The sequence below is a fragment of the Somniosus microcephalus genome, chromosome 4 (assembly GCF_052327205.1).
Source record: "Somniosus microcephalus isolate GS21.2 chromosome 4, FLI_Smic_1.0, whole genome shotgun sequence".
NCBI classification, from domain to species: Eukaryota; Metazoa; Chordata; class Chondrichthyes; order Squaliformes; family Somniosidae; genus Somniosus; species Somniosus microcephalus.
Window position 1 is genome coordinate 191,483,495 of NC_140990.1, and position 23,280 is coordinate 191,506,774.

The 23,280-nt window shown below is 49.3% G+C and overlaps 2 protein-coding genes across 2 annotated transcripts in view; both read left to right on the forward strand.

Moving 5' to 3' along the window:
* LOC147120086 (aryl hydrocarbon receptor-like) overlaps positions 1 to 23,280 on the forward strand; it is a 188,966-nt gene that overhangs the window by 126,821 nt on the left and 38,865 nt on the right. Inside the window, exons 7-8 of the mRNA XM_085985649.1 lie at positions 17,133 to 17,335; positions 19,642 to 19,751. Of these exons, the coding sequence (XP_085841775.1) occupies positions 17,133 to 17,335; positions 19,642 to 19,751 (313 nt within the window). The remainder of the gene's footprint in view (positions 1 to 17,132; positions 17,336 to 19,641; positions 19,752 to 23,280) is intronic.
* On the forward strand, positions 475 to 2,594 carry LOC147120087 (uncharacterized). Its single transcript, XM_085983801.1, has 2 exons — positions 475 to 708; positions 867 to 2,594. The coding sequence occupies exon 2, from the start codon at positions 1,064 to 1,066 to the stop codon at positions 2,000 to 2,002; it is 939 nt and encodes a 312-aa protein (XP_085839927.1). The 5' UTR covers positions 475 to 708; positions 867 to 1,063; the 3' UTR covers positions 2,003 to 2,594.

Consider the following 23,280-nt stretch of genomic DNA (forward strand, 5'->3'; position numbering starts at 1 on the left):
TTTCCAGTGTCCCCCTCATCCTTGCATGTGCACCTCCCATTAGGGCCAAAGGGACATCCAAGGTCTAATGCCCAGCCCTGCTGCCGCTGCAATGGCACTTGCATGTTAATCAATAGCTCTTTCTGCACTTATCACACTGTGCAAGCTATTCCACCATGGGAGGCCTCACACACAGCAACAGGGCACCACACTGTGCAAGCTATTCCACCATGGGAGGCCTCACACACAGCAACAGGGCACCACACTGTGCAAGCTATTCCACCATGGGAGGCCTCACACACAGCAACAGGGCACCACACTGTGCAAGCTATTCCACCATGGGAGGCCTCACACACAGCAACAGGGCACCACACTGTGCAAGCTATTCCACCATGGGAGGCCTCACACACAGCAACAGGGCACCACACTGTGCAAGCTATTCCACCATGGGAGGCCTCACACACAGCAACAGGGCACCACACTGTGCAAGCTATTCCACCATGGGAGGCCTCACACACAACAACGGGGCACCACACTGTACTTAGACGCCCTCCTTTCTCTTGCAGGCCAAGCTGGCGAGGAACGCCAGGAGCCTGCGTGTCACTGGTGGAGGCCCTCGCGATTACCAGGAGCTAACGGTTCTGGAAGAGAGGGTGGCCCGACTGCTGCGTCACCCGGTGATTGGGCCTGTGGCGCTCGGCGACGCCGACCCTATACTGGAACCCACTGGTAAGGACAGGACCGGGTGCACCTCTCTCCTTGCCCTCGCGCATCAGATCTACATCCTTCCCCACTGGCCGAAAAATGCGCATAATGCACCAGTGCGGCCTCCCTCGCTGTCGGCCTGTCCTCACTCTAAAGCTACACTTGTGCCTTCCTGCTTTCAGCTGGTGAGGAGGAGGTGCTCCCTGAAGCCCAGACAGCCAGGCCCTCGGAGGAGGAGGACGTCGAGGAGCAGCAGGAAGGCGCCACCTCGGGGGAACCCTCCTCCGCTCCAGGAGATGGCAATGAAGGGGAGACGTCTGGCGTGCCGGAGAGCCAGGGGGAGGCGGGGGAGGGGAGCCCCGAACCTGGTCCCAGTGGCATGGACGCACGCGGCAAGGCTCCGGCGGCACACCAGCCTTCTGCCCAGAGGGGGGAGGTGGTGGAGGGGAGGGCAGAACCTGGTCCCAGTGGCGTGGCCGCACGCGGCAAGGCTCCGGCGGCACGCCAGCCTTCTGGCCAGAGGGTGGAGGCGCCCTCCAGTCCGGACTCGGACGTCGCCCAGGAGGTGCGCCTCCTGGACGAGATGTCGGAGCGGCGGCACGTCGAAATCATGGAGGTGGTGGCACAGATGCCTCACGCCATCGAAAGCCTCGCACAAAGTGTGGTGGCTTTCGGCCAATCCCAGGCCAGGGGCCTAGAGCAATTCGCAGCAGCGCACGCCAGGGGGGTGGAGCTCCTTGTGGCAGCGCATGAGAGGGGGGTGCAACAACTCGAGGCAGCGCAGCACGCCAGTCGCCAGCTGAGAGGTGCTGTGCAGACAATGGCACTGCAGATGCGGGCACATGCCGGCGCAGTTGGGGCACTGACTTCTGCCACCCTCGCACTGGCGCGGAGGCGTCGCCAGGCCAGCCGCCGCCCTGCTGCCGCACACCGGTCTGGCGACCAACAGTTTGGCGCGCTTGCTCCCCGGCCAGGCCGCCCGAGTGCACGTGTGTCTGGCGACCAGCGCGCGCCTGGCATCACCCACCTTGTCCCCATTGGTGCAGGCGAGCCTGCCACTCCCCCAGCCAGGGTGCAAGGAGCTGCTGCAGCCAGTGAAGAGGGCCACCCACAGCTGCAGCAGCCACCAGCCGGCCCCTCCCGGGCCCGCCCTCGTGTAGGCCGACCCCCAAGGGCATCTGGCGAGACGCCTTGTCGCCCTGAAGATCCTTCCCCCAGCCTCGCCACAGCCTCACGGCCCAGCTTGAGGCGCAGCAGCAGGACGGGCCGGGGCAAAAGACGGCTGTCGACAGACTCGCCCTCTCGCCACACCGAATAGAGTGTGTTGAGCGAGGGTTTGGGTGATGCGGGGGCTTCTGTTCTGGGGGGCATTATGTGGTTTGGTTTTATGGGGGTGTTTGTGTTGTGGAGGGGGCTTGTTTTTGTTAGGCCAGTGACGAAGGCCATTTGGATGGTGATGTTTTGTTAGTCCTCCCCAGGTTTTGGGAGTGACAGAAGTTTGTGACTGTTTTTTGGGGGTCTTCTCTGTTTTGCTCTTCCATGTGGGAAGGGCCCTGAGTTTTTGAAATGAAGATGTTTATTTATTCACCATGTGCAGGTGTCATGTTTCAAGTGGTTGTTGGGTTAACCGGCTGAGGGCTTGCGGAGCGGCTGCGTTCAGTGGCCCAGGCCATTCCCTGACAGGGGGCCTAGAAGTGTCGAGCAATAAGCCCCCGGCGGACGGCCCTTGGACCTTGTCGCTCCCTCCTGGCCTGGTGCTCCTCCTCCTCAGGGTCCTCCTGCTCGTCCTCCTGAGGTGGTGGGGCAATGTCAGGTGGCAGTGCCTGAGTCCTGCGGATAGCCAAGTTGTGGAGCATGCAGCACACCACGACGAACTGGGAGACTCTATCCGGCGAATACTGAAGAGACCCGCCCGAACGATCCAGGCAACGGAACCGTTGCTTGAGGACGCCTATCGTTTGCTCTATTAGGTTCCTTGTGGCTTGATGGCTTTCGTTGTATGCCAGCTCCGCTGGGGTCCTGGGCGCGCGGAGCGGGGTCATGAGCCATCTGCACAAAGGGTAGCCCTTGTCCCCGATAAGCCATCCCCTTGGTGGAGGCTGTGCCTGGAACATGTCAGCCACAGTAGTCTGGCGCAGGATAAAGGCATCGTGGCTGCTTCCTGGGAAGCGGGCATTGACAGCTAGGATGCGCTGCCTGTGGTCACACACCAGCTGCACATTTAGGGAATGGTAGCCCTTCCGGTTGCGGTATTGCTCGGCATTGTGGATAGGTGCCCGCATAGCCACATGCGTGCAGTCAATGGCGCCCTGCACCATGGGGAAGCCCGCGATCCTGGCAAATCCGACTGCACGCTGCTCCTGCTTGTGTTGGGTCATGGGGAAGGAGATGAATTGGTGCCTCCTCGCGAAAAGTGCTTCGGTGACCTGTCGGATGCAGCGATGCGCGGCGAACTGGGAGATGTTCGCAATGTCCCCAGCAGCGGCTTGGAAGGAGCCGCTTGCATAAAAGCTGAGAGCCACCGTGACCTTCACTTCCACCGAGAGAGACGCCCTGGACATGAGCTGTGGCTGCAAATCTGCATGAAGCAGCTGGCAGATCTCTCCAACCACCTCCCTTCTGAAGCGCAGCCTCTTAACACAATGCGCCGCAGTCATGGTGAGATATGAGACCTGCTCCCGGTATTGCCTGACTGGGTAAGGCCTACGTTGGCGACGCCTAATGGCCCCTCTGCGTCTAGGCATGCCTGGCCCTCTCTCAAAGCGTCTGCGAGCCCTTCGCACAAAATGTAGCAACTGAGGGTTGGCCCCCCATGCAGCCCCCATTACAAAGTTCCAAACAGCAAAATCACAAGGATGCAAATGTCAAAGCACTGGCTAGAAGCCAAAAATACCTCTCCTATGGTGTCCGAAATCAGTAATCTCTGTGCCTTGCTCTCTGTGCAGAAATCCAAACCAGTCAAGTCATTGCAGCGAAATGGCTGGCTTTTATGGGTGAGTGGATGTGCCCTTTAATTAGCGCTCCCCGAATCCCACAGGGCCTCTGTTGAGTTCCATTTCACAGTTCTTAGCAGCGCCACGCCCACATCGGCCGGGCGCCACTGAATTTCCGGTTTGGGGCGCACAAACGGCGTTGCATGACGGAATGACGTCATAAGATGCGCGCGCAGCTGAGCGGGCGCTAACACTTTGCGCCGGCGCTAAAGCCCAGCTGAATTTCGGCGTAGGCGCAGATCCGGCGGTGCCCGGGCGCTAAGTGGATAGCGCCGGAAATCTGGCGCTAACGGCTGGCGCAAACAGCTGAATTTCTAGGCCAGTCACTCTAATTGCCATCAAAACCAGGGGTATTTTAAGATCTCAGTCTGGCTGAGTCTCACTGACTACTTTCTTTCTTCTTGGGCAGTCCCTCGGAACCGAAGATGACTTACTTCCTCATTAAAAATGAATTCTCAGGTGACTGATGAGTCCAATGCGGGACCTACAGTCTCTGTCACAGGTGGGGCAGACGGTGGTTGAAGGGGCGGGTGGGTGGGGTGCTTGGGTTGACGTGCACGCCTTCCGCTGCCTGCGCTTGGCTTCCGCTTGCTCCCGGCGAAGAGACTCGAGGTGTTCGGCGCCTTCCCGGATGCTTCTCCTCCGCTTTGTGCGGTCTTGGGCCAGGGATTCCCAGGTGTCGGTGGGGATGTTGCACTTTTTCAAGGAGGCTTTGAGGGTGTCCTTGAAGCGTTTCCTCTGCCCATCTGGGGCTCTCTTGCCGTGTCGGAGCTCCGAGTAGAGCGCTTGTTTTGGGAGTCTCGTATCGGGCATGCGGACGATGTGACCCGTCCATCGGAGCTGATCGAGCGTGGTCAAAGCTTCGATGCTGGGGATGTTGGCCTGAGCCAGAACACTTTAACATAGTTTTAACTGTTCTATTTTTTTCTTTCCACCAAGCTTGGTGCTGACAGGCGCTATGGAATGTGGTAGCTCTGTTCTATTGTTAACATAGTGTACACATCTTTCATGACCTGGCCCACGAATCGCACTCCATTATCACTATCGATCACCTCGAAAGAACTTGTTCCACAAGAACGTTTTCAGTAGTGAGCGTGGTAGTATTGCCTCGAACTGATACTTAAAAACCTGATGCAGCACGTCTTACATTCAGGAATTCAATGTGGCAAATAGAAGCAAGGGGTTAATTACTTCTCCACTCTGGAAAACCCTTGGGGGTGGGGAGGAGTCAGCCAGCGCAATGGCAGTTTCAGACCTGCTGTTAAGTTTAATGAAAAAAAGCTTTGAAAAAGTTCAAAGTGTAACTTTGTAATTCTGCAAAGCTGCTCTTTACCTTTTTTTAAAAAAAAACTCCTTTTCAACATTGATTTAATATAAATTAGTCAAAATAAATCCATACCATACGTCTTTAATTTTAAAACTATAAAGCCAAACACTTTGTGAAAGCAAGCGCAAAGGTGTTCCTTAAATCTCCCATTTTCTGAGGCCATAATCTTAAATTGAAATAAACATATTTTTAACAACCACCTTCACACTTTCATATCAACTCCAGGCACTTTAATCACACTCGATCACTCTAGCCATGTTTGCTCTCATCTGCCTTAAAATATTGATTTTTTTTGTTACAGGTTGATTAACTCAAAACTGTCATTTTATGTGATAATCCCCAGTCAAGAGCTAGAAATTGTTCACATAATTTACATAACCAGTTTTCCAACGTGGCCACCAATAGAAAAGCAATATTCATAATTTGATCATTCAGTTAGACACTTGGGCCGAGAGATTCGACGCTCTAATGCCGGCGGTTAAGATCGGTTTTGTAGAATAAAAATGGCTTCCGCCCGCTTCTGACACGGGAAACAGTGGCTGCCATTTTGGTAAGGGCCATAGCGCTGCTGTTGACCGCGCTGGCCTCTCAAATTTAAATAACGTGATGTCAATCAGCGTGCAGCACCTGGTTTGATGCCACGGCTGCTAATTTGGATGTTCTCGCTCTCCATAACTCTGTGTCCTGCATATGCACAGAAAAGTGTGCGTGAAGCAGCCCTGCAGAGACGATGCCAGCGCTTCTTAAAGGGACGCACACATTCTTCAGGTAAGTTTGGATTTCAGCTTTTGGGCTTTATTTTATATTTTATTGAAGTAATGGCTTGGTGCAATAGATTTAAAAAGTTGTTAAAGTGCGCAGGGAGTGCTGCTGGATGCTTGCAAGGGTTTGGATGGTAAAGGAAGGCCTCTGTGAAGACAGAAAGTGCTGGAAATACTCGGTAGGTCAGGCAGCATCCGTGGAGAGAGAAACAGAGTTTCACGTTTCGGGTCGAGATGCTGCCTGACCTGCTGAGTATTTCCAGCAATTTCTGCTTTTATTTCCGATTTCCAGCATCCACACTATTTGGCCTCTGAGAAGGCCACTTGCTCACAGTCCTGGGGGGGCACATGGAGATGCAGCAGAGGCAACAAAGGGGGCAAGCTGCTCGCGGAGGGAAGAGGAAGAAGCAGAAGGAAGATTGCAACCTAGACAGATCCTTTCTGGCCAGGATATCCGAGATGGAATCATCCGCCTGAGGTACCAGTGACCACAACCCCAATTTCCCTTTCAATATTAGTCCCACACCTTACCATCACAACGTCCTCTTGGCCACAGTGCTGAAATAAAAGCCACCACAAAGCAAACTTTCCAATCCAACTTTATACATCTATCCATCCAATATGACATTAAGAAATCAACTCCTCACCCTTGTGCATTCTCTTAGTGACTGGTGTGTACCTTCACCTATCCTACTGACGTGATGCAGTGCTATCCCAGCTGCAGCATAGCTGGTGGAAGGCTGCTGACTTTCAGTGGGGGCACTGCAGATGGCCTTGCTGGTTGACCTTTAGGAGCTGGTGGCTGGGAGTGTCAAGTCAAGTGATGGTGTTGTCTCCTCCTCCATCGCCAGGTGCATCCTTACACCATGCACACCTTGTAAATCAGAAGGGATTGTAGGATGAGAGAAGGAGGATAATGTGTAACGATACCAGCATCTTATATTCTTTCAGCCCCGCCGCTGGCCAAGGACCCAGCCATGCCCCTGCCAAGAATGGCCAACAACGTCTCCTCCAAGGGGGTGAGGTGTACCTTGTGTTTGTTACAGATTGTGGTAGGTGAGTAATGGGGGTGGGGGGGGGGGTGTCTTGCAGTGAGCTGTGTGTGATGCTAATGGTGCAGTTGGTAGGAGATGGCTTTTGAAGATGCATTCACTGACCTTGACCACTGATCTGAGGTCATGAAGCTTCTTTGGGCACTGGAGCCAGAGAGTGGGGGGCGACACTGCTGGCAGTGACGGCCTCTGTGATCTGGTCCCACATCGTTCTTTCTGGAGGGTCTCCTGGCCCCCTGTGGGTAGAAGACCTCTCTTGCAGTGTTCACCCCCTGCATAAAGCTGGAGTGCTGTGTGTAAGACCCTGGGTGCCCCTTCCCTGGCTCGCTGAGCCATATGTGTTGGTGCTGAAGCACTTTTACTATTTTTTACGTGCAGAAGGCAGTTCAGCTTTAAGAGCTGAAGACTGCCATTTTGGAATTAGTTTTAATGTTTATTTTTTTCAGAAGGCAGTTGAGCTTTAAGGGCTAAAGACTGCCTATTTTTAAATGATTTTTATTTTTTTCATTTTAGAAGGCAGTTCCTCTTTAAGGGCTCGAGACTGCTTTCTAAAATGGCAGGCTAGCTTTTAGACAATGCTGCCTCGCTCCAGGGACGCTACGGCCACACTACATTGGGCCTCCTGCTGAGACTCCAGCCTGAAACAGCGCATTACACAGTAGGTTTTGTGCTCTGATCATTTAAATCAGCAGGCAGCACCAAAATACCGGTGCTGCCTGCACTCTTTTTGCGGGTGGCCATTAACCTCGGCCCACGGTGGCACCGCCTGTTTTTAGGCTTAATCGAATTTTTAGGCCTCAGTCTGCAAACTTCAAGTTTCAGATCCAAAAATAGAATGAGTCAATATTGCAAAAATAACATTTGTATACATTTACAGAGAAAACAATTAGCAAATGTAAAACAACATCTGCTCATAGAAAAGGTAATGATTAAAATGCTGATGTTACTCCTAAAATCAACGACAGGGACTACAGAGGGTTAAACTGCTTTTAGTTCTGAGAGACACTGGTTAGAATTGAGGAATTAAGAGCGGACTTAAAACTAATGTTAGTTGTCTACAGGCCTCCTGATAGCAGCAATGAGGTGGCAGAATGTATTAATTCAGAGATTAGAGAAGCTGGTAGCAAAAGCAGAGCTGCTTTAATGGGAGAGTTTATTTTATATATAGTTTGGGAAGAGCAAAATAGCTCAAGTCAGAAAGGTAGCGAATTTCTTGAATGCATTCAAGATAGTTTTCTGGAGCGATATGTTCTAAAACCAACGAGAGGACAAGGCCATGCTAGATTTAATAATGTGTATTGAGCCAGACTTCGATAAATGTCCCCTTACTGTTAGATTATTAACTAACCGTGATCTTAATATGATCAAATTCAATGTTATGTTTGAAAAGGAGAAACTTAACACAGTTACTAAGATTCTAGATTTTGGTAAAGCTAACTTCAACGGGATGAGAGAGAGACTGACGACAGCAAACTGGTCAAAACTGTTATCAGGTAAAACTACAGATAAACAGTGGGAGGTGTTCAAAGAAGTATTTAGCTTAATACAGGACCAGTATATACCCCTAACGGGCAAGAGCTCTACTTTATCAAATAAAACAGCTATGGTCGACAAAAGAGGTGACAGAGAACATAAAACTAAAGGAAAGAGTATACAAAAGTGCAAAGAATAATGTAGATCCAGGGGACTGGGAGAGATAGAAAGAACAGCAAAGGAAGACAAAATAGATAGTAATTGCTTCAAAAAGAGAATACAAAAAGAAACTTGTGAGGGATATCGAGATTAACACTTTTTTCAATTATATTAGAAAAAAGAGTGTACTCAAGGGTACTATGGGCCCTTTAAAACCAAATGAGAATAATATTGCAAATGAAAATAAGGGAATAGCAGACTTGTTGAATAATCACTTTGTGTCAGTCTTCACATTAGAGGAAGAGGATAATATACCTGACATTGCAGAGAAGCTAGGAGCAGGAGTAGGCCATTCGGCCCCTCGAGCCTGCTTCGCCATTTAATGAGATCATGGCTGATCTTCCAAATTCAGTACCCTGTCCCTGTTTTCTCCCCATATCCCTTGATCCCTTTAGCCTTAAGAAATATATCTAAATATATTCAAGAAGGAGTTAATGAATTGGCCTCAACTGCCTTTTGTGGTAGAGAATTACATAGGTTCACCACTCTCTGGGTGAAGAAATTACTCCTCATCTCTGTCCTAAATGGCTTACCCCTTATCTTTAGGCTATGACCCCTGGTTCTGGACTCCCCTGCCATCAGGAACATCCTTCCTGCATCTAGTCTGTCTAGACCTGTTAGAATTTTATAAGTTTCAATGAGATCCCCTCTCATTCTTCTAAACTCCCAATCGACCCAATCTCTCCTCATACGTCATTCCTGCCATCCCAGGTATCAGTCTGGTGAATCTTCGCTGCACTGCCTCCATGGCAGGAACATCCTTCCTCAGATAAGGCGACCAAAACTGCACACAATACTCAAGGTGTGGTCTCACCAAGGCCCTGTACAACTGCAGCAAGACATCCTTGCTCCTGTACACAAATCCTCTCGCTATGAAGGCCAACATTCTATTTGTCGTCTTAACTGCCTGCTGCACCTGCATGCTTACCTTCAGCGACTGGTGCACAAGGACACCCAGGTCTCGTTGCACTTCCCCTTTTCCCAATCTATTGCCGTTCAGATAATAATCTGCCTTCCTGTTTTTGCCACCAAAGTGGATAACCTCGCATTTACCCACATTATACTGCATCTGCCATGCATCTGTCCAATCACCCAACCTGTCCAAATCATACTGGAGTTTCTCGGCATCCTCCTCACAGCACACACGCCCACCCAGCTTTGTGTCGTCTGCAAATTTGGAGATATTACATCTAGTTCCCTCGTCTAGATCATTAATATATATATATATATATATATATATATTGTGAATAACTGGGGTCCTAGCACCGATCCCTGCGGTACTCCACTAGTCACTGCCTGCCAATCGGAAAAAGACCCATTTATTCCAACTCTTTGCTTCCTGTCTGCAAACCAGTTCTCTATCCAAGTCAGTACCTTACCCCCAATCCCATGTGCTTTAACTTTACACGCTAATCTCTTATGCGGGACCTTATCGAAAGCCTTCTGAAAGTCCAAATACACCACATCCACTGGTTCTCCCTTACTTATTCTACCAGTTACTTCCTCAAAAAATTCCAGTAGATTAGTCAAGCACGATTTACCTTTTGTAAATCCGTGTTGACTTTGCCTGATCCTGTCACTGTTTTCCAAGTACTCTGTTATTACATCTATATATATAAAAGAGCTCTTCTGTCTGTCTGTCCCGATGTCTGTCTGTCCGTTCTCTATACGTTTGAAAGTTACAGAGCGTACCGACACGCGCGTCGCCTCAAAAGAAAGCTTGCGATTCCGGACCGGTCATAGCTGTATTTACGTTTCGGCCAGACAAAAATCCCGCCCGCGGTATCCCAAAAACGTTCAGCGTTCCGCTCATTAGCATCTCTAACGACTGTGTGACGTCGAGGTCCACCAATCGGACGGCGGGTTCCTTCCTACAGTGGAGTGTCGAGTGACTCGACGATTGACCAATCCTACGCTTCGGTGACCTGACCGGTCGACCAATCGGTGCGTGTGTGGGCGGGCCTTATCCTTCTGAACCGAGGTGCGTGGCCGCCATCTTGATTTTTCACAATTTTTTTCCCCCACACTTTCTGTGTGTTAGGGAACTAAGGTAAATATTTTAATGATGTGTTAGGGAATTAAATAACAATTTAATAGGGGGGGGGGAGAGCCTCGGGAAATTGCTGGGGGGGGGGGGGAGAGCCTCGGGAAATCGCGGGGGGGGGGAGAGCCTCGGGAAATCGCGGGGGGGGGGAGAGCCTCGGGAAATCGCGGGGGGTGGGGAGAGCCTCGGGAAATCGCGGGGGGGGGGGAGAGCCTCGGGAAATCGCGGGGGGGAGGTGAGCCTCGGGAAATCGCGCGGGGGGGGGGGAGAGAGCCTCGGGAAATCGCGGGGGGGGTGGAGAGAGCCTCGGGAAATCGCGGGGGGGGGGGGGGGAGAGCCTCGGGAAATCGCGGGGGGGTGGGGGGAGAGCCTCGGGAAATCGCGCGGGGGGAGAGAGCCTCGAGAAATCGCGGGGGGGGGGGGAGAGCCTCGGGAAATCGCGGGGGGGGGGGCGAGCCTCGGGAAATCGCGGGGCGCTGACCGCGCATGCGCCGCCCGCCCGCCCACAGCGGCCGTCCATCAGCCGCGCGATACGCGGGGGACCTCAGCTCCGGTCCTCAGGCGCTAGGCAGGGGGAGGGGCCGGGGAGGCGAGGGGAGGGAGAGGGGGGAGGGAGGGATAGGAGAGGGAGAGGACATGACAGGGAGAGGGGGGACACACAGGGGCAGGGAGACCAAGCGCCCCAAAATTGCCCACTGACCGCGCATGGGCCGCCCGCCCGCCCGCCCACAGCGGCCGTCCATCAGCCGCGCCATACGCGGGGGACCTCAGCTCCGGACCTCAGGCGCTAGGCAGGGGGAGGGGCCGGAGAGAGGGACAGAGGGGAGTGGGGGGGTGGGGGTGGGCGAGGGGAAGGAGGGAGGGAGACAGGGGAGGGGAGGGAGAGATAGGACAGGGAGAGGACATGACAGGGAGAGGGGGGACACACGGGCAGGGAGACCAAGCGCCCCAAAATTGCCCTCGCAACGCGGGGCTCCCTAGCTAGTCTTTTATAATGGACTCTAGCATTTTCCCCACTACTGATGTCAGGCTTACTGGCCTATAATTCCCCGTTTTCTCTCTACCACCTTTTTTGAATAGTGGGGTTACATTAGCTACCCTCCAATCCATGGGAACTGTGCCAGAGCCTATAGAATTTTGGAAGATGACCAGCAATGCATCTACTATTTCTAGGGCCACTTCCTTAAGTACCCTAGGATGTAGATTATCAGGCCCTGGGGATTTATCGGCCTTCAATCCCGTCAATTTCCCCAACACCATTTCCCTAAAAATACTGATTTCATTCAGTTCCTCCCTCTCATTAGACCCTATGTTCCCCGACATCTCTGGGAGGTTATTTGTGTCCTCCTTTGTGAAGACAGAACCAAAGTATGTATTTAATTGGTCTGCTATTTCTTTGTTCCCCATTATAAATTCTCCTGATTCTGACTGCAAGGGACCTATGCTTGACTTCACCAATCTTTTTCTCTTCACATATCTATAGATGCTTTTACAGTCAGTTTTTATGTTCCCTGAAATCTTACTCTCATACTCTATTTCCCCCCTCTTAAGTAATCCCTTTGTCCTCCTTTGCTGAATCCTAAACTGCTCCCAATCCTCAGGTTTGCTGCTTTTTCTGGCCAATTTATATGTCCCCTCCTTGGATCTTATGCTATCCTTAATTTCCCTTGTTAGCCACAGTTGAGTCACCTTTTTTGTTTTATTTTTATGCCAAACAGGGATGAACAAATTCTGTAGTTCATCCATACGATCTTGAAATGTTTGCCATTGCCTATCCACCGTCAACCCTTTAAGTAACGTTCCCCACTCCATCCTAGCCAACTCGTGCCTCATACCATCGTAGTTTCTTTTATTTAAATTCAGGACCTAGTCTCTGAGTCAAATACTAGTAATGAATCAAGGACTGGAACTCACTAAATTTAATGTAAGCAAGAAAATGGTATTAGAAAAAATAACAGTACTCAAGATTGACCTTCCCAGGATTGATGGTTTCCACCCCAGGGTTTTAAAGAAAGTAGGTGAGTAAATTATGGATGCTTTGCCGTAATCTTCCAAAGCGTTCTCGATTCAGGAATTGTCCCTTTAGATTGGAAAATTGCAAATGTAACTCCATCATTTAAGGAAGGTGAGAGAGAGAGAAACCAGGAAATTATAGACCTGTCAGTCTAACATCTGTTGTGGGGAAGTTTTTGGAATCTCTAATTAATTAAGGACAGAGTGACTGAGCACTGGGAGAAATTTGAACTGATTAGAGAGAGCCAACATGGATTTGTAAAGGGTAGGACATGTCTAACGAACCTAATTGAATTTTCTGAAGAAGTAACTAAAGTAGCAGACAGGGGGATGTCTATGGATGTAGTTTATATGGACTTCCAGAAGGCATTCGATAAGGTTCTACATAAGAGACTGTTAGCTAAAATGAAAGCTCATGGAATTGAGGGCAAATTCATGTGCAGCACGGTGGCATAGTGGTTAGCACTGTTGCCTCACAACGCCAGGGACCCGGGTTCAAATCCGGCCTTGGGTGACTGTCTGTGTGGAGTTTGCACATTCTCCCCGTGTTTGCGTGGGTTTCCTCCCACAGTCCAAAGATGTGCGGGTTAGGTTGATTGGCCATGATAAAAAAATTGACCCTTCGTGTTAGGGGGGATTAAATACGTGGGGTTACGGGATTACGGGGATAGGGCTTGGGTGGGATGGCTGTCGGTGTAGGGACCGGGTGCTAGGGTTTGGATGATCAGCCATGATCTCGTTGAATGGCGGAGCAGGCTCGAAGGGCCGAATGGCTTACTCCTGCTCCTATCTTCTATGTTTCTATGTAAATTAGTGACCTGGTTAGGAGATTGGTTAGGCAGTAGAAGATGGCGAGTAGGGATAATAGGCATGTACTCGAATTGGTAGGATATGACCAGTGGTGTCCCCCAGGAATCTGTACAGGGGCCTCCACTATTCACTATATTTATTAATGACTTAGATAACACAACAGAGAGTCATATATCCAAATTTGCTGATGACAGAGACATTGATAGATTAAGTGAGTGGGCAAAACCGTGGCAGATGAAGTTCAATGTAGATAAATGTGAGGTCATCCACTTTGGACCAAAACAGGATAGGTCCAAGTATTTTTTAAATTGTGAAAAGGTAGCAACAGTGGAGGTCCAAAGAAATTTAGGGGCCCATGTACACAGACCACTAAAATGTAGTTGTCCGGTACAAAAATTATTCAGAAAAGGCTAATGGAATGTTAGCCTCCATAAATAGAGGGCTAGAATATAACTGGGAGGAAGTTTAGCTACAGCTATACAAAGCCCTGGTTAGGCCACATCTGGAGTACTGTGTACAGTTCTGGGCACTGCATCTTCGAAAGGATATATTGACCTTGGAAGGAGTGCAGTGCAGATTCATCAGAATGTTACCAGGGCTCATGGGTTAGATTATGAGGAGAGATTACATAAACCAAGCTTGTATTCCCTGGAATATAGACAGTTATGGGGTGATTTGATAGAGGTTTATAGGATTTTGAAGGAAATTGATAGGGTAGAGTGAAATTGTTTCCGGTGGTGGGGAAGTCAAGGACAAGGGGACATAACCTTAAAATTGGAGCCAGGCCATTTCAGGGGAGAGGTTAGGAAACATTACGTCATGCAAAGGGTGGTAGAAATATAGAAAACTCTCCCAGAAAGTGCAGTACATGCTAGCTCAATTAATAATTTTAAATCCGAGATCGATAGATTTTTGTTAGCCAAGGGTATTAATGAATATGGAGCCAAGGCAGGTGGATCAGCCATGATCTCTTTGAATGGTGGAACAGCCTCGAGGGGCTGAATGGCCTGCTCCTGTTCCTATGACTCTGCAGCATGAAACAGCGGAAGTGGGACACACACTTAAAGGAACTGTACATGAAACACAAAAGAAAGTCTGTTCGTCTTTTACTAAAATCCTGTTTTCCCACAGCAGTTTTAATCTCCGATGTTTGCTGTGGACTTTCAGTTTCTTTCTCTGCTTAAATCTGTTTTTACTCTTCACATATCTAACAAAAGAATTTTTACATAACTGCTTTACAGCCTCCGTTTGTTAATACAAACATCTCGACCCCCTGCACAATCTCTTGCCTTCCTCTCTGTTGAACAAAGGAAGAGGTGTAATGACATAGAGTACACAGGGAGTACATCTCGCACCATGTCTGAAATAATCTGTGCTGGGATAAATCATGAGAATGGCTTATCCAAGCCTATTCATGTACCTAGTCTTGTTGGCAAAGCAAAGTTCCTACTGAGTCAAATGTTGAATCTCTTTTTATACCACTTTCTTTATGGTTTACTTCCTGCTGGATACAACACTATCTGGTGTTTTATAACCCCCTGGTTCTTTGAACAGATTGCCAGATAGGAACCAGGAGCCTCATGTCTTTTCAGACCATACTGTTATTTCCTATCATTGCTTTTCCCGAGCCATAGCTTTGTTGTACAACCCTAAATGCCTATGTGTTTTAATCCTAACCACCCTTCTAGCTCAATATTCACAGGAATCACAGGAACCCCACAGTGCAGATAGAGGCCATTTCGGCCCATCGAGCCTGCACCGACACATATCCCACCCTATCCCCGTAACCCCACGTATTTAATCCCCCTAACACTAAGGGTCAATTTTATCATAGCCAATCAACCTAACCCGCACATCTTTGGACTGTGGGAGGAAACCGGAGCACCCGGAGGAAACCCACGCAAACACGGGGAGAATGTGCAAACTCCACACAGACAGTCGCCCGAGGCCGGATTCGAACCCGGGTCCCTGGCGCTGTGAGGCAACAGTGCTAACCACTATGCCACCGTGCTTATTTATTGAATAATCTATACGTGCCTATCCTGGCAGTGCAATGTCTTTGGCCCTGGAATTCATCCTCCTCCAATGCTAACCAGCGTTACTGAGGGGGAAAAGACAGGATTTGCGAGAAAACAGTTTAAACCACTTTTGTCTAAGTTACTGTTCTGTCTTTGTTCTATATTAGAATAATGTAAAGACAATTCTATATTCTTACATTCCATCTGATGGTGTGGGTGGCTCCCCCAATATCAGAAAAGGTAGATGAGGCTCTTCAGGAGAAAATAAAATTGTGAGGAAGGCAAAGGGAAGCCACCTCAGCTACTCTGTGGTAGCACTCTTGCCTCTGAGTCAGAAGGTTGTGGCTTTTAAGTCCCACTCTGGAGACTTGAGCACATAATCGAGGCCGACACTCCAGTGTAGTACCGAGGGAGCGCTGCACTGTCGGAAGTGCTGTCTTTCTGATGGGATTAAACTGAGGGCCCCTCTTCCCCCTCAGGTGTATGTAAAAGTTCCCATGGCGCTAGTTTGAAGAGTTCTGGTGTTTTGGCCAACATTTATCTCTTAACCAACACCTGAAACAGATGATCTAGTCATTTACCCGATTGCTGTTTGTCGAACCTTTGCTGTGTGCAAATTGACTGCAGCGTTTCCCTACATTACAACAGTGACTACACTTCAAAAGTAATTGATTGGCAGTGAACCACTTTGGCATGCCCTGAGGTTGTGAAAAGTTCTTTTTCTTTGATTGCATGGCCCATCACTCCAAGCGTCAAAGGATTTGGGGTAGTCGTTCCCGAGTAAAGCATTGCTTGGGGATTGTAGCCCTCAGTAAAAAGTTTGTGAACTTTTAATTGAACAGAAATAGCGTGGGTAATTTCTCCCTAACCCGCCTGACGAGCTACTGACAGGATCGGGTGGAACGCCGGTTTAACACCCCGGCCCAATATTATTCTGAGTTAACTAAAATGGAGACTTAAATTGGGCGCGATGTAAAACCAGCGTCGCACCTGATCTCGTCAGTTTCCCGACAGGCAGGTTAGGGAGAAATGACCCCCATAGAGTTGCAATTGATTAACCTTTTCGCCTATAGAACTTGTGTTTGAACCCAGCTCAGACTGACTGAATGGAAGTGTACTGTTTTGCTGGGTACTATGGTCCCATGTTAAGTGTTTTCAACTGAGCAGCTTCAACCCAGTTTCCAGCATACAACTTTCCATAATTGAAATGTCACGCTGGTAAAATGGGGAAGTCGGGGATCTTCTGGTATTTGGGTGGGGCACAGCAGTGGGAGCTTTATTGTGCACCTAGCTGTGCTATACCTGATATGGGAATGCTTAATGCCAGCGCTAAGTGCTTGAAATGGGTAAGTGTACCATTTCCCGGTGCTAACAACCCTACTCTCGACGAGCACGCTCAACTGTTTAGACTTGCATGTGAAGAAGGGCCATGTGGGTGAGGTACTTCACCACCCATCGACCCATACCCCAGTGTGAGGATGTGAGGCGTTTTACTTGCATGATCCTGTTTGTCATTCCATCCATTGGAAGGTGTACGCCCTATTCTGAAGAGAGTGCGTGGAGAAAACATTGGGCTTAAAAAGCAATCAGTCCATAAGCAGAACTCCCTCTCCTCAACTCTGCGGGCTGCCTAAGAAGTTCCATATTCGGAATTTGCGTTTAAGTGCACAATGTATTCCTTGTTTTCAATTTAATATCAAGATTTTTTTTTTTGGTGGGTCCTCTTATTTTCTACCAGGCTCTCGACTTTCAGGGACGGCTGAGGTTCTTACACGGGCAGAATAAGAAAGCTGAGGATGGCACTCCCATCCCACCTCAGCTGGCTCTGTTTGCCGTGGCAACTCCTCTCCAGCCTCCGTCCATCCTGGAGATCCGGACCAAGAACATGATCTTCAGGACCAAGCACAAACTGGACTTCACACCACTAGCATGCGATGCCAAGTAAGGGACTGGAACAAAATTCAAGAGAACCTTTTGTCATCCCAGGAGCTTCAGTTGTATAGTCAAATATAGGATATATATTGATAAAATGTTTCGGAATTTCCCTGATACCACTTGCTGATAAATCTATGACAATGACACAACCCTTATTTTTTAATACATTCTCGGGATGTGGACGTTGCTGGCAAGGCCAGTATTTATTGCCCATCCCTAGCTGCCCTTGAGAAGGTGGTGATACATCTGATTGACTTGCTCGGCCACCTCAGAGGGCGGTTAAGAGTCAACCACGTTGCTGTGGGACTGGAGTCGCATATAAGCCCAGACCTGGTAACGACAGCAGGTTTCTTCCCTAAAGGACATTAGTGAGCCAGTTGAGCTTTTACGACATTCCGACAACTTCACGGTCATTTGAATGAACCCAAGTGCATTCTGCATTAAGGACATGGGATCAGAAATCAACTGTCCCACTCCACCGCCGTGGAGATCCGCCAGTGACCCGTGCCCTTGACCTTGCCAGATTATCGGGATCTGGTGGTCTCCCGCGCCAGTGTGGATACCTCACACGGGGTGGGGGCCGGGGAAGGAGGAGGAGCACAAAATGCCTGACAGCTGCTTGGGGCGAAGCGGTGGGACCTGCTGATGATGCTTCAATCCCTTGGACACCCCAGTGGGCCCCACTTAATGCTGTTCCAGTGACCTGGACGCCGGTAACTTGCTGCCAGCCAGCTTGCTCAGGGAAAAGAAGGAAGGCGCCGTCATCCCGATGGCTCCAACTTCTTCTTTCCTTCAGCCATCAATGGAATGGACGCAACGGCCGCCTGCTTTCCTGCCCCTTTTACACTGGAGTTCTGCCCCAGGCCTTGGAAATTGGGAACATGAAGTGTACTCATGGCCATGGTCACCACTGACGAGTTATAAACCAAACAATCCTTCCCCCTTCCTCCCCAAATTAATGTAAAATATAAATGATATTTAAAAAGAAAACAAATTTGGATATCCGGGAGTGAGTTACTGGCTGGAATCGAATTGAAGGGTTCGAGGAGACTAGCTAACTTTGTGAATGAAACGTGGCAGTTTCTAACAGTCATATGAACTCCAAGATACGATTCCAGCCTCTAGTGGCTCATTTTCATGGGTTTATAGTGGTTCAGTTGAGTTTTTGAGAGCCAGTACAGATGTGTCCGTTTCAGATAATAGAATTTCATGCAGGAAGATTAATGATTGGTGTCATGGCATGTTACAGAAGATTGAATTGCATTTACAGTCTGTGTATGTTATATATAAATCATCTATTAATCAGGTTATTCTCCACCCAGTCTATATTGTAATCCTTGCAAACTGCTACTTCATTAGTCTGAGGTGTTTTCATACAGCTCTGCACCATCCTCATCACGTGCCCGGTTAATGTGCAGCCAACTCTACTTAACTCAATGTCCAACATTTTTTTTTAATCAGTGGCAATAAGGAGATGTCGTTTGAAGGCATTGGCAAGGTCACGATTGTAGGTTCCAGTACTGGGGTATTTAACTCTTCTCTGCTAGTTATCTCAGATCAATCCCTGCTCCATTGTTCACTGTTCGAACACGAGAGGTTAGGGAGATCCCACTTTGAAATTACAATCTCCTTCATTTGAAATTTGGCCAGTTATCTTCTAGGGGAGGGGGAGGGAAGGAACTATCAGTAACTCTCATTGGTAAAATCCTATGTTGATCTCCAAATCTGGAGAAACCCCCTGGTTTTCTTCAGAATGTCAGTTTGTAAACTTAAAGCAGGAGATTTAGAGCCCCAGCTTATTAATGTTAACAGTCACAGTCCTAACGTGAAACCCAGCCCTTGTTAATTTATCATTTTTTTTCTCTTACTTGGAGCTTCTCTATATTCCCGAAGGCACTGACTCACGTTGGGTAACAACTCCACCGCTAGCCTCCTGATACCACACAAAGTAGCCATTCTTCATGTGTGAGCTTCAACGGTGACTGGCCCCCCCAAGTCCACGGACATTATGGACAATTTGTAGCACCCTACAATTGCTGCTCCAGCTAATAGCTGCGAACCAGATATTTAACCGGAACCTTCCATTTATGGAGGAAGAGGTACTCGCCAGTCGGAATTTCGCTCCCTGAAGGGGTTGCTCCTTGCGGTCCTTGACCAGGTGAGACCATTCTTGGTGTCCCACAGCAATAAACAGATGTTCATAATCCGGCACCTTCGAGGGGCAAACAACCACATAGCTCTTTGTTACATTTCAAAGCATGCTGTTTTATGAATGCTTCACAGAATTGTTGACCCTTTGCTCTTTGTGTTAGGGGGAAGATTGTTCTGGGATACACAGAGGCCGAGCTCCGAGCACGAGGGACTGGATACCAGTTTATTCACGCGGCAGATATGCTGCACTGCGCGGAAAATCATGTTCGAAGTAAGTGCCCCAGACTCCACCGCTATCTCAGTCATTAATACACGGACTATATTTTCCATGTGCCTGAGCATGTCTTCCACTTGTATCATAGAATCATACAGCACAGAAGGAGGCCTTTGGCCCATCGCACCTGTGCCGGCTTGTACATGCGGCTGACCCGTTGGAAGACATTCGCACTGGTACCATATTGGCTCAGTTAAATCAAATATTTCTATACGCAAGGCCGTAGGGTGGGTGTATGATACAGAAGTGTTGAACATCCTGTGGGCAACACATTCTCTGCTGGACTTTATACACCTTCTGTGGAAAAATGGAGTCTGTGCAAAATGTACAGCCCCGCATGTATGTTTAATTATGTCCATTTTGCTTCTCAGCTTTCTTTCTGTGTAGGTTACAAGGATATGGGTAGACGCAGATGGGCAGTATTGTACAGAACAGAATGGCACCTGTGCTACTGGAACGATGAAAGTGTCATCTGTGTAATGCAACTGGTCAGGGGTGACTAATGTAGGTTAATGTCCTGGAGTTTGCCTTGATTACCTTTCGAGATCAGAGAGAACTATCTCAGAAGCTAGCATAATGGCAAATTGTAGGTTGTGGAATGGACAGGCACAATGGCTTCAATCATTTCGATATTATGTCCGGCTTTCCCAGTTTGGGGCAGGGGACACCTCTGGCATGGTGGGACTTACACCCACCTGAATCCAGCTGAATTTCCTGCCCTGGATCATTAGGAATATAGGAACAGAAGGAGGCCATTCAGCCCCTCGGGCCTGTTTACAATTCTATCAGATCATGGCTGATCTGTATCAGAATTCCATTTACCTACCTTTGCTCCATATCACTTAATACCTTCATCTGACAAAAATATGTCGATCTCAGTGTTGAAAATTTCAACTGACAGCCCCCTCTTCCCCCCCCCCCCCCCCCCTCCAACCACTTCACCAGCATCTGCAGCCTTTTGAGGGAGAGAGTTTCAGATTTCCACTACCTTTTGTGTGGAAAAAGTGCTTCCTGATATCACACCTAAAAGGCCGTGAGGTGTTTCAGCCTGAGGCTGGACACTTACTGCTTGTCCTGCTGTACTCGGAGAAAGAGGCAGCTGCCTCAAGAAATGGTTCACTTTTTGAAGTTCACCTTCTTGGTCCCTTCAACCAACCTTGGGCCGCTGCACACTGGGGCCTTGTAGTCATCCTGCGTTCATTCGGGGCAAGTGGCAGGGAATTACAGCGGGGTCCTCATTTCTCTCATTTTAATCTAATTTGCGTTTACCTGCTCACAGTTTAGAGCACTGGGTCTGTCCACTGGAAAGTGGAGGGAGGTCAGGGTCGCATTGCAACAAGCTCCTGCCCACGACTCTGATCTGCTGGAAAAATTGGCGGACGGTATGAAGAAAATCTAGCCCGTTGTATTTTTTTGGTCTTTATTTGCTCAATGTTCCCAAATCTGTGGTATCCTATAGCTCAATAAATAGTGCTCTAGCCTTTAAGCTAGAAGGTTTTCAATTCAGACCCAATTAGATATCCTAGTGTCAGCCGTTGCTCAGTTTGGTATCACTCTCGCCTCTGAGTCAGCAGGTCATGGGTCCCACTCCAGAGACGAGCACAAAATCTAGCCAGTGGTAAGGGAGTGCTTTCTTTCCAGATGAGACGTTAAACCGAGATCCTATCTACCCTCTCGGGTAGATGTAAAAGATCTCAAAGAAGAGTAGGGGAGCACTATTTCAAAGAGCAGGGGAGTTCTCCCCAGTGTCGTCAACCAACACCACTAAAACACGTCTGATCATTATCACATTGCTGTTTGCGGGAACTTGCTGTGCATAAATTGGCTGCCACATTTCCTACAGTGACTACACTTCAAAAGTACTTCATTGGCTGTAAAACACTTTGGAACATCCTGAGATCGTGAAAGACGCTGTATAAATGCAAGTTCTTTTCTTTTTTTTCTTTTTTTCCTTTAGTGAGCGTTAAAGAGGCCAATGTAAAGGTTCTGATTGGCTGACTACGTTTTCTGGGGCATTCCACGCTCCTTTAAGATAAGAATGCAGGAGACCTACTTGCCCAGACCTCCTGTGTTTTGGTTTATCCGTTGGCGCACGGACCAGCTGAGTGAGAAATGTGCTTTGGATTCTTTGTAAATGTGGACCAGGAACATGTTCTCCATTGAGAATGGCAGTGAGCATTGATGGGAAAGTTTGTTGAACCTCCAGTCAGGTTTCCACCCTGCCACAGTACCAAAACGGTGCTCATCAAAGTCACAAATGACATCCTTTGTGACTGTGACAAAGGTAAACTATCCCTCCTCGTCCTGTTTGCAGTCTTTGACACGGTTGACCACTCCATCCTTCTCCACCATTGCCCAGCTGGGTGGGACTGCACTCGCCTGGTTCCATTCTTATCTATCTAATCGTAGCCAGAGAATCACCTGCAATGGCTTCTCTCCCTGCTCCAGCATTGTTACCTCTGGTGTCCCCCAAGGATCTATCCATGGCCCCTCCTATTTCTCATCTACATGCTGCCCCTCGGCGACATCATCTGAAAACACAGTGTCAGTTTCCAGCTCTACCTCACCCCCACTTCTCTCGACCCCTCCACGGTCTCTAAATTGTCAGACTGCTTGTCCGACATTCAGTACTGGATGAGCAGCAATTTTCTCCAATTAAATACTGGGAAGACCAAAGCCATTGGCTGGAATTTCCCCCCCCCCCCCCCCCCCAAAAAAAAAGTGGGTTTGGAGGGTGGGGGTCGAAGGTGGGGAGGGGGGCGGGCGGCCAACTCGCTCCCAGGGGGCATTACCTCAATTTAAATATTGTAATGAGGCTAGAAACCTCTCTTTCCCTGTCCATTTTGTGTTTAACTGCCTGGGGATTGGGTTTCACACGATTCGTGAAAGTCGGCAGTTAAACTGAGGTGGGGACAGCTAGCATCCAGGAGGCAAGTGGCTTTATACCTACCTCCTGGATCCAGGGTCCCAACCATACCCGCCCCCCTGCGATCGGAGACTCCCGCACGAGGTCTCTGATCGCCGATCGCCTCCCCCCACCCCCACCCCAACGATGATGATGAGACCGGCCACGATCCTCTCTTTCCCCCCACCCTCACTGACAATCCCCGACTGACCCCTGACGATCTTCACTTCCCCCCCCCCCCCCCCCCCCCCTGCTATTGACGATCCCCGGCTGACCCCTGACGAACTTCTCCTCTTCCCACCCCCCACAATAGCCGACCCCTGCCGATATCCCTCCCACGGACTGGCCCCTTGCTTCTGAGGCCTACCCGCCTGCAGCCAGCCAGCCTCTCAATCTGGCTGGCTGCAAGCGGGAATCCAAGGCCTCGCATTCAAACGGCAGGGCCTGCGAGAAACCTGGCCTACTGGGTTTCCTGCCTGCCTCCCTTGAGAAAATTTTGGACAGTGTTTTTGGTTGCCGCCACAAACTCTGTTCCCTAGCCACTGACTCCATCCCTCTCCCTAACATCTGTCTGAGGCTGAACCACACTGTTTGCAACCATAATGTCATATGTGACCCTGA